This window comes from Blastomyces dermatitidis, assembly GCF_000003525.1.
Source record: "Blastomyces dermatitidis ER-3 genomic scaffold supercont1.10, whole genome shotgun sequence".
NCBI lineage: Eukaryota > Fungi > Ascomycota > Eurotiomycetes > Onygenales > Ajellomycetaceae > Blastomyces > Blastomyces dermatitidis.
The window spans coordinates 2,116,735-2,128,839 of record NW_025544783.1 but is presented as its reverse complement, the minus strand read 5'-3'; the positions used below and the strand labels follow the sequence as shown (position 1 = coordinate 2,128,839).

Here is a 12,105-nt window from a genome sequence, read left to right as displayed (position 1 = left end):
TATTTATCTTATTTGAATTAATTGCAATGAAAGATAAGATGAAATATATCTTAATTACTCAGATTCTGAATTAACTTAATATTTATATAAATATAATATTTGAATCAGATTTCAATCTACTAATAGAATATAAGAGTAAAGATTAGTATTTTCTTCACTGAGTTATAAGAATCAAGACTGAAGCTATTAAGATATAATCATATTATAAATCTTCACTAATTCAGACTGAGTTGAAAATTGCTGTATATAAATAAGATATTTTAAAAAGTATATTTTACTCTGATATACAAGTTATTTCTCTATTATATCAATTATTTATTGATGAATTTAATTTATATTAAAACATGTACTAAAGCTTGATAAGTTTTTATATGATTTCTACACTGAGTATTATTAAGTACTTAAAGTAAAACAATATTTTTATTCTAATTTTTAATTTTTATAATATCAATTTCTCTGATACTATTACTGTATTATCACATGACTTATCTATATTAAATTATAAGAGAGTTATAATAAATATTAATGAAGAAAAGATAAGAATGATTATATCTTATATAGTATTTCTTAAAGATATATCATAGTAAAATAGTAATACAGAAATTAAAGAATTGATTATAAGAAAATCTTACTAAAGCTATTTTATTAATAATAAGAATTAGCTGAATTTGAACTATAATTTATATAATAACAGCTGATTTTATCATTATATATAGTATCTTCAGACTAAACTAGATGATCTGCTGAATCTTATATATAGAGATTAAATATATCAAGAGTAGAGTATAACAGTGTAGATAGTATCTCTTTTTTAAATATATTTAAGTATGAATTTAATCTCATTTTTCTCTTCAGATTCATACTATAGTAAGTTTATTAAAATATCAGAGATTTTATACTTATTACTGATCTGTTCTGTTCTATCACTGTATAATCAGTAAGAATACTTTTAAATATTATAGATATTTCTCTTTTCTCACAGTTAAAATTATTTACAGTTATTAATTACTTATCTCAAGAAGTATCAGTTTTAAGAACATGTTCAAGCTTCAATCATTATATCTCTTATCTTATAGTGTGAGCTCAGAGAGAAATAACTCAGTTCAGTAATTAAATAGATTATTTCTACAGCATTTTCAACACAAAGTTAAAATCAATTATCTATTAATCTTATTATTCAGATATATGTAGTCATTATAAGAAGTAATAGTCTATTAATATCTCAGTCTCTGAGAGAAAATGATTCTGAAGTAATCTATTAAATTATACTTACAGCTTACTAATAGTTATAGTTTCTTATTAAAGCTACAGTGAGAGTAACAGTGATATTTAAATTATTCTAAGCTAATTCAGTTATTAGTTATCAATTATTCTCTGCTTTAACTATAAGTACAGTTACTATGTATATCAGCAGTGATAATTATATTAAAAAAGCAAAGCTTATATAATATATAAAGAATCAGCTGAATATATATATTAACTTATATTATATTAAGTTAATTAAAGAATATACTGTATCTAATAATTATAATATTCTGATAGAAGAGAATAAGTATTAAGACTATAAGAATTTAGTATAGTGAATAAATTATCAGAATATAAAAAAAATATTACTCTTATAGAAGAGTTTTCAGTGAATTTTATAACTAGTATTAAAAAATTTCTTTAACAGCTCTGATATATGTCTGATATAGAAGATTCAGAATTTATATATATATTATTCAATACTTTTCAATAATTTATTAAGAATGAATAAAGAAGTTAAAGATAAGAATAATAATTCACTGAACTACTCTATTAAATTAATATTAATAAAAGATTATATTACTCTGAAGATTTTTAATCATCTATTATTAAATAAGGTATCAGAGAAAGTTAGTATATAATTTATAAATCTCTTTAAGCTTGAATTACTTCATTTATTTCTTAATAATCTGTGAGAATTCTATAATACTGATTAAAATAAGTTCTTAGTTTTAAAACTAAATCACTGTCTGATTCTTTTCTATAATAAGTTAATATTCTTAGTTCAGTATATCTCTTCAACTAATTAATTAATCAGTTATTAATTTATTAATATATAAATCAGAAAGTGTGTTCACTGAATCTCTCTTATAAAGAGAAATATTCTTTAATATTAGAGAGCTGATCTTGACTGAATTATAACTATCTTTATTTATAAAATGAAGAGAGTTAAGTGAATTTTCTTTACACTTACTTCTCTATATTATATTAGATAGAATTATCTACTGAATCTGCTGATTTTATAAGAGAATTTTAATAGTTATACTATTATTGAGCTTTCAGCAGTTCAAAAGACAGTATTATATAATATTTTAATACTGAATACTGATGAAAATGATGATTATTTGATATATGAATCTCAGATAATAAGATATTTATATTACACTTGAGATATCTCATTTCTTTAGATAGTAATTTAATTTATATAAAGTAGTTAACTAGTCTAGCTAAATAGTATACAAGTATTGATTTCACTGACAGAACAGTATATCATGACTCACAGTATCTTAGTAGTATCTTGATAATAATATCTATTAATTATATAATGACTGAGCTGTTCTCTGATGATGTCAAGAAGTTCTGTACTGTTTCAACACTATCTTGACATTTAATTTTCAGCAATATGTTGCTGAAATCAATGGTGGAACATGTGTTACAATCGGCGACACATGACCGGCGTGAAATGATGGAACCACCGTGGAATCACCGTAAATTAACCCTACATTCTTCCGGTATGAATAGGTTGGGGTGGCATGTGACTAGAGTAGATGTAGTAATCATCAACACTCTCTCTTGCTACATCATGGCCTATAATAAGCCGCCATCCAGGGCCTCTCTCATTCTCAAATCTTTCAAAAATACAATAATAATTAATTACATGAATCGGACCCTGATTTCCTCATTAGAAAAGGCATCCATATGACAATAACTGTAAAAATCAAGAAATACATGTAAAATTCATTGATTCATTATATCATCATTATCATTCAATCATTTCTTCTTCTCAATTTTCTGAATGTCAACCCTCTTGACAAATTCTTCAAATGCAGGCTTCATCAGTGACTTGATAAGCTCATCAGCTATGTTCACTGTAGAATTAATATATTTCATCATGATTTCCTCTTTTTCAATCAAATCACAGAGAATATGATATCTAATCTTAATATGATGCAATCTTTGTGTTAAGAATTCTCTCTTTGCTAGATCAATTGCTCTCTTATTATCAACTCATAGATGTGAGCATATTTTCACTTTTTCATCATTCATCAACTCAGCATTATATAACATATCATTCAATCAGATTGTCTTATAAGCTGTCTTACTAGCTGTAATATATTCAGCTTCTGTAATTGATTTAGCAATAGATGTCTGTCTCTGCAACTGCCATGAGATCAGTGACTCATTAATCAATATAACATAGTTAGTAGTTGATTTGTATTGAGAATTCACTCTCACTCAGTTCAAATCACAGTATGTCACAGAACTCAGATCATCTTCTATCTTCTTCTTGTATAATATGCCATGATTTTTCATCTTCTTGACATAATGTAGAACATGCTTCAACACTGCTCAACATGCTTTATATGAATATAAGTTAAAATGTGAGAGATAGTTGACTGTAAATGCTAGATCTGACTGACTGCTTGAGATTAAATACTGCAATGATCTCAATTCTTGATAATATCTTATAGTTACAAAGTCATTATTCAATTCATCATTCTCATCAGATGAAAATTTCAGTTATATATCTATTATCATAGAGATCTCTGCAGGATTCATCTTATTCATACTGAAATCTTCAAGAATCTTCTCAATATAATGACTCTGTGTAACTACTAGATTGTCATTTCTCTGATATTTAATCTTTATTTTCAGATAAGGTTTATTCTGTTTAACTTCTTTTATCTCAAATCTTTTTCTGATTTTTATTAAAATGTGATTCAAAGGTTGCTTAAGCCAGCGTACGATTACAGGCGTACGCCGGCTTCTTATATATTGAATCTTGTACACTAAATTAATTAGTGGCTGCTAGAGCCCTCTTTACATTCATACACTAGTAGTTCAGAAGCGGCCGCGTTATTATCTGACAGTCATACATTCTTTCAAACCACATCCTCCCTCACCAGATTCAGTCACGCTCATGTGACCATGTCATACACCCTAGCTTCATGCAGATTAGCTTGCCACTAGCATCTCACAATTGTGTGACCTATCTCTAATTCAGCTAGCATTCTGTGTACACTCTCACAAAGAAACTTCCACTATATTACATCACTTATTCACTAACTTTTTTCATTCTTCAATCATCATCTTCATCATCATCATCATTGAACATCATCATCTCATTCAAGATTTCTACTTCTTCTTCTGTCCAACTCTTTTCATCTGTTCATCTATCACATTGTACGTGTTTCTGGTGATGGCTCTTCATTTCTATAACAAGCATTCTCATAGTGCTCATACCAGGCAGTTTGTTAGCAGTAAGTGTAACACATTGTGAAATGTACATAGTCAGGACTTGTTTATCTTCTAATGATCATCAGAACAATGTATTATTATAAATGATGACACATCTTCTTCATCTTCTTATATGCTTTCAATTATTTCTTCTTCTCAGCAGGTTTCTGATTGTGTTTTCTGGCACAATTTTGCGTGGATGCAGATGCTGATATGTTTGTTTTTATTCACATAGAATCATCACATGTTGACAGATTCACATTCACTGATAATAGTGAACTCAGTGTTGAATCATTGATCAAGAACTTGAAGAACATGATAATGAAGAAATTGTCTGTGTCATGTATAATCAGGTCTTCAGTGTCTCTCTCTACTTCTTCTGTCACTTCTTCTCCTGATACTTCCTCTCAATCTTCTACACTTGTCTCTGTGTCTGGTTCTCCCACTCCTGCTACCCCTGTTCCTGTGACCTCTACTCTCACTACTTCTGGTTTTGCTGTCTCTGCCTTTCTTACCAGCTCTTCCTGTTTCAAGAAGATGTTGTATAGACTCAGTGAATTACATTTTCCAGTGTGTATGCTTCTGTCCTTCTTACTGATCTCTAGAATGATTTATTATACAAAGACTGTGTATAACACAACTATCTGAAGCTCAGTCACAGACACTGATTATTACATTTATTTTAAATATTTATAATAAGACAATTATTCATTTATATCAGAGAATTACTTTCTCTCTCAACAGTATCAAGATTGTAAGTCTTTTTCTTTTTCATCTTTTCTTTCTGACACTGATTTTTCTGTTCTTAGAGAAAATTGTTATGAGTTTTACTGTGCATGAAGTCATGATGTTTACAGATATCAAGAAGCTTTTTATAACTGTAAAGTTCAATATTACAGAAACATTCACTCTGATGAATTTCTTCAGAATAATAGATCTATATCAGTCTATTCTCTGACATCTGTTGTTCAACTTCATGATACAGATGAAAGATATTCATGTTTTCAGAAACAGGAATATAAATGTTGTACTCTTTTACATCTGCAGATGTGAGGCTCATACATCTTGTCTGAGATGTTATTGTGAGAATGAGCTGTTCATACACTGTGTTCTGCTTTCTGCATTTCTCTGTGTCTCTCTCTCTCTTTCTGAGAAGCCTTGTGTGTGTTGTAATTATATGTACAATTCTAAGATCAGCAGGTGTTCATTCAGTAACTGTTTCTATCTCTGATTTTACAGTTTTATATACTAATAATAGTTCTTAGTTACTTCAGCATCAGAGATCATTTTAATTGAAGATGATAACATCACTGAGACTACTCTCTTTCACTCTTAAGCTTCTCTCATTGCTTTCTCTTTCTTCTCTGCAGAGAAGGTTGTGCACACATCAGATTATAAGTGTTCAGTCTTGAGTGACTTCTGCTGTTATTTATCTAGTTCTGTGCCTTCTTCTTCTTCTATTTCTTCTGCCTTCACTTTCTCTGCTCTGACTTCTGATTCTGTGAGTTCTGCACTCTTCTTCAATTTCTCTACACATATGTGTATGCATTTCTATATTGGCATTTCAGTCAATCTTGCAATAAATGACATTAATGTTGTACACAGAGTGATAGAGAAATCAGAGATGTGCACAGTGTTGTTATAAGAGCAGCTTACAGCTCTTGAATTTCTTACAGATCTTGAGTTTTAAGATTTTCTTTGTTTTTGACATTTTTCAGATGATGTGACATTGGAAATAGATTAAACATATGATATATGAAAATGAATGAAGTGTGTATGATAACATTTGTCTTTTATAGTTAATTCTTACAGTTAGTGATCAATTCATTATCTCTTTTCTTACACTTTTTCTTTATCTGCTAGTCACTACTCTTACACAATCTCTATATAATACAGTGTTTGATGACTAGGTTCAGCAGCTTTCAACTTTTTATGATTCTGTCTGATGCATTATACTGTCTCTCTTCACCTGCTCAGATCACTATAGTGAATAACTTATCAAAACTAATCTCACCTGATCTCTGAGTGTTCTCAGAAGTCAAGATAACTTGATCTCATATATTTACAGATGTTTCAGATAGTTTGTTCTCTGTAATCTCTGTAATTGAACTAGTGTAAACAGTTAAATTCAACTCTGAATTTCTTTTTCTTCTGCAATCTGACTCATATGTAAGTCTGTTACTTTGAGATCACTCTTTACTATGTTACACTCACTGTCTGCAGTGTATTATCATACAATCAGCTACAGTCTCATCACTTATTAAAGTGTGATATTCATCTGATTTCTTCATTTCTTCTCATTCTTTTCTTATAATTGTGAAAAGATCAGAATAAGTGAGATCATCTGATTTATAAGCATCTATGATTTCACTTACTTCATAAGACTTTTCAATTATAAGTCTCTTCTTTTTCAATGCTGATGATAGTGCTGTGAATAATTATAATCTACTCAGGTCTTGCATCTTTGCTTTCATAAGTTATGAATTATTGATTAAGTTGTATAAGACTTATCTCTCTAATTCTTTCAATGTGTACATTCTCAGAGAATGTGATTTGAGTATTTTATATAGCTTAAATTATCTAGGTTGAAACTTCTCAGAACTCTTATTGTATATAAGAACTTACATTCTTATCTTGAGACTCAATTTCTTAACAAGTGAGTCTTATATTCTTTTCAATTGAATTGCTCAGTTCAGGAGTAACTTATTAGCTTTTATACATGTGTGGCTGATCTCTTTCAATCTTGATTCTGTGTCTGTGACTGTTGCATCTGCAACTGCTACTGCTGCATCTGTAACTGCTGTTCCTGCTGCATTTATAACTGCTGTTTCTACTGTATCTGTAACTGCTCTCTTTCTCATCTTTTCTGAAGCATTCTCCAGGATGCGCGGATGCAATTCATACAACAGGTAGAATGATGAATGCTTGAAGACTGCATGCTGTCAAATTCATATAGTCAATAGCGCCTGCCCGAGATATTCATCTCATAGTCTCATAGACTTGCTCACTAGATATTTTGTCAGCATGTTGCTCAAGATTTCATTCAAGTATTTCATCTTTCTGTTCATCTGCAAATGATATGATATTATTCTATAATGTCTTGTCTGTAATTGACTCATGAAATACCTCACTGCTTCTTCTATGAAGTTTGCATTGTTATCAGTTAGAATCTCATGCAGTATTTCATAGTTGACATAGATCTCATTATGTAGAAACTTTATCATCATCTTCTCTATTGCCTCTGAAACTGCTTTCACAACTGATCAGTCAGTAGTGTAATCAATAACAGTAATTATTCATCAATTTTCATTTGATGTTCACAGTAATATGTCTATGAGATTCATTCTCCATTGTTTGAATGATTGTATTGTACACTTCATCTGATGTTATACTTTCTCACATTCTAACCCTTTTTTAGATTCTTTCATGATCTGACAATTCAGGCACTCATGAGTGTATATCTGAATGTTCTCAGTCATGCTTGGTCAGTATGCTCTTGATTCAAGTACACTCATGAGTTCAGGGCTTTCTAAGTGACTGAATTCCTTGTGTATATGAGTTATTAAGTCATGTTGAAATGAAGATTCTAGATAAGAAGCTTCTATGTATTCTAGATCACAGTAAAGCACAATGTCATTTTCCTTTTCTAATTTTCTCAGCTTGAAGTTCAGAAGCATCTCTTCTACTACTCTCATGAGATACTTGTTATCTGACATCTTGTCATTCTTCAAGTAAGAGATCATGATGTTCACTCATTCTAATTCCTTGCATTTTCTCAGTGCATTTAATACAAATGTCTCTTGTGCCTGGTTCACAGAACTCTCACTCATGAAATTGAGTCTGTAACTGATTATATCAGACATCACTGTATTCAATCTCTTTCAGTATTTGATATGAAGATTGTACACTTGAAACTCTGAGATTCAATATGCTAAGCATTTGAAAGGTTTTATTGTTAATTGTAGATAGATGAGACTTTTATGATCCATGATCATCATTGTTGTATACTCATTGTTAATATATCTATTTCACAACACTAGTGTGTGCTTGATCACTAGCAATTCCTTTTCATGCACTGAGTAATTGAGCTCAGCATCTGATAGTTTTCTACTATTATATATCACCAGGTGCAGCTTGTCATTCTTGCTCATCTGTAGAAGAGTGTCTCTGATAGCTCATTCAGATGTGTCTGTCTCAATGTAGAAAGGTTTATTATAATCTGGTTGAATAAGCACTGAGAATGTTGTTACACATTTTCTCAGTATGAGAAAAGCCTCTTCACATGCGGCATTTCAGATGATTGAATGAAACTTCTTCTTTCACAGATTTGCATCTGTTTCTCTTAAGAGATCTGAGAGTGATACAGATATTCATGTGAAATCCTTGATGAACCTGCAGTAGTATGAGATCAACTGAAGAAACTATTATATATAGTGTACATTTCTCAGCTGTGATCAATTCACTATAACATTCAATTTCTCTGAGATGAGGTGTATACAGTCATTACTCACTACATGTCTCATGAACTTCAACTCTTTCATTTCAAACACACACTTGATTGATTTGATGTAGAGCTTATACTCTGTCAGAGTTATAAGCACTTCATTGAGATGCTTCAGATGTTCATCATATGAGTTTAAAAAGACTAGAATGTTATCAAGGTATACAAGACATGAGATTTCATTCTGTTTATGAAGAATTGTATTCATCATCATTTGAAAGATGACAGATGCATTTGTCAGACTGAATGATATTGCTAGAAATTCAAACTTCTCTCATTATATATTAAATATGGTTCACAGAACTGACAGTTCATCTACACAGATCTGTCAGTATTCTGAGAGAAGATCAATCTTTAATAGATATCAGATGTTTTCAATCATATTCAACTGTTGTTGAATCTATGACAGTGAATATTTATTCTTGATTGTAAGCTTGTTAAGTGCTTGATAATTGATACACATCTGTCACTCTTCACCTGCCTTTTTCACAAATAGAACTGAAAAGCCTCACATGCTTAATGAGAGTCATATGAGATCATATTCTAGAAGGTCTGTGATCTGATACTTCTGTTCTTTGAGATGTGTTTGTGACAGAGAGTACATATTCTGATTGACTGGTTTTGCATTCTCTGTGTCAATCTCATGTATGAATCCTTGTTCTGGCAGCAATTCTGATGAAAGATCTGTTCAAAAGACCTTCTCATGCTTCTTCAGAAGCTTCTTCATACACTTATCCTCTCATATATCTTTTATCTTGATTTTCTCTGCTTTCAGATCCTGTATGATATACAGAATGCTTTCAGATGAGGTCTTGCAAATCATTCTCTTTGCTTGTTAATGTGTAAGCAGATTTAATTCTTCTATATTAGAGATGTGAAATGTTCTTCTCATATCAGTTAGTAGAATTGTATGAATCATTTTCTTTCTATCAGTTAATCACATATGACATGTACATCATTGAATCTGCAGATTGAATCTTTGAAATCAATCAAGTCTGAGAATAAGATTGTATTTCACATTCTGTAGTTCTCACACTCAAATATAGTAAGACTATTCTTCAAAGTGCAAGAGAACTCTTACTTTTACAGATGATATTAAATATTGATTATCAGATAATCTTATGTGTCAGGAATTCTTCACTCAGTGAACCTCTTTCAATCTTTGAATTATATAATTATTAATATATTGTATTGAAGCTTCTGTGTCTGCTAACACTTTTACAGCCATCTCTCAATTCTTATTTAAGTGCCCTCTATACATTAACATTTCAGATCTCAAGGCATTGAGATAAGTGTTCACTTCATTCTCACTCACACTTCAGTCAGAAGCCTGCTTTCTCTTGATGTTCACAGAATTCAGAGAATCATCTAACACAGACATCTCTTTCACTTTGAAGACTTTTTATAGAATATCAGCAAGTGTCTCTGAGCTCACTGATTCTGCTAGTTTTTTAACTCTCTTACTTCTCTTGACTGTGTATGCTGAGTGCAATCTTTTACACTATGATTTTAACATCTGCAGTTGAAGCAAGCTCAATACTTGTAATATCAAGATTTCTACTCAGAGAATTCCTTTTTCAGAGAATTCAGTGCTTTAGTGATGACATTCAGATCTAGATTCATTACATTCAGATGTATAACTTGTGTTGTAGAAGTCTGATTACTCATTCTTCACTGAGATATACTTAATTGCAGTATTTTCTGTTATAATTAGCTCACTTGTTCTCATACAATGAGAATGTTATATGCTTCTTTCATCATATCTGATTATGAGATTAAGCATTTTCATTCCACTCTCAACTCAGATGTAAGATCATGAATGAAGATCTGTAAACAGAAAGATGTTAAAAGCTCTTCATTCAATATAAGATAGTATAAGCTGAAGTGTGTGAAGTATAATGTAAGATTACTCACTTGTCTACACTCAGTGAAGCATTTATAACACTTATCTTATATATTCACTTTCTCAAAGTTGTGCAAGATTCATTTGAAAAACTCATTTCATATTTATAAGAATGAATATCACTCTGAGTCTGTAAGATTCATCTTTTCATCAGTTATTCATAATAACTTCATTTTTTCACATAGAAACACAGCAGATCTTAAGACTTGTTAAAATTCTATTAACTGTCTATCTGTGAGTTCATATTTAATCTGATAATATGATCATATCTGACTTAGTCAGCTGATTGTAGCATCATTTTTTCAGTCATTATTAAAGCTTAATAGCTTCAGCAGATCTTCTGACTTGATATATTTCATACTCAGATTCTCATTCTGCACAGCAGTCTCTGATGATGTGTATACTTCTGAAGAGATTGTGAACAATCATGATAAGATCTTCAGATTCAGTGTAGTTATCTGTCTATGTAAACATTTGATCTCTCACTGCAGGCCTAAGATCTGGTTTTCTCTATTCTTATTAATGATGGTGATTGCGTTGGCAAAGCTCTTCATAGTGAATACTTGATTCACAGCAAATGTCAATTGTTGTTTGACTTTCACCTCAGCCTGCCACTGTGTACACAAGGCCTCAATCTCATTTAGAATCCTCATATACATACAGAGCTTCAATTCCAGTTCAGCAGTCTCAGCTGCTTTTCTTACTGCTTTAAGTAAACTCTCTGAGAGATTCTGCATATCTTTCAGTTCAGATAGCAGAGAAGAGTGTTGTTTGTATCAGCTAGGAAAGGTATTCATTTCAGTGATTGATTTCTGATTAATCATACAATGTCTATCATTATATGATTTCTGTTATCATTGTATGACTTCAGTGATGATCACTCTCTTCTTTTATTTCTTTGAGTGAAGAGCAGTCTTCTTTGAATCTGGTTCATCACTCTCATCTCTTTTTCTCACATCTCATCTATTCGTATATGTGGTATTCATCTAAGTGTGAAGTTTTTTCTCAACAAGTGAAGCAGTATCAATCAGATGCTCTTCTGCTTATCACTCTTCATACACTATCTTTTGAGATGTTCTAGAACCACACTGACATGATAATTATAAATCACTTCATAGACAGAATTATCACATTCTGAAGAAGCCTGCACTTCTCACCAGTTTTTAGACATGCTATCAGATGTGATTCAAAGATTGCTTAAGCCAGTGTATGATTACAG

The 12,105-nt window shown here is 30.8% G+C and overlaps 1 protein-coding gene across 1 annotated transcript; it reads right to left on the bottom strand.

Moving 5' to 3' along the window:
* Positions 1 to 11,368: 11,368 nt before the first annotated feature.
* BDCG_17736 (uncharacterized protein) lies at positions 11,369 to 11,623 on the bottom strand (the record flags this gene model as incomplete). Its single annotated transcript, XM_045426810.1, has 1 exon — positions 11,369 to 11,623. One exon carries the CDS (start codon positions 11,621 to 11,623, stop codon positions 11,369 to 11,371), a length of 255 nt encoding a protein of 84 aa, XP_045282434.1.
* Positions 11,624 to 12,105: the final 482 nt, after the last annotated feature.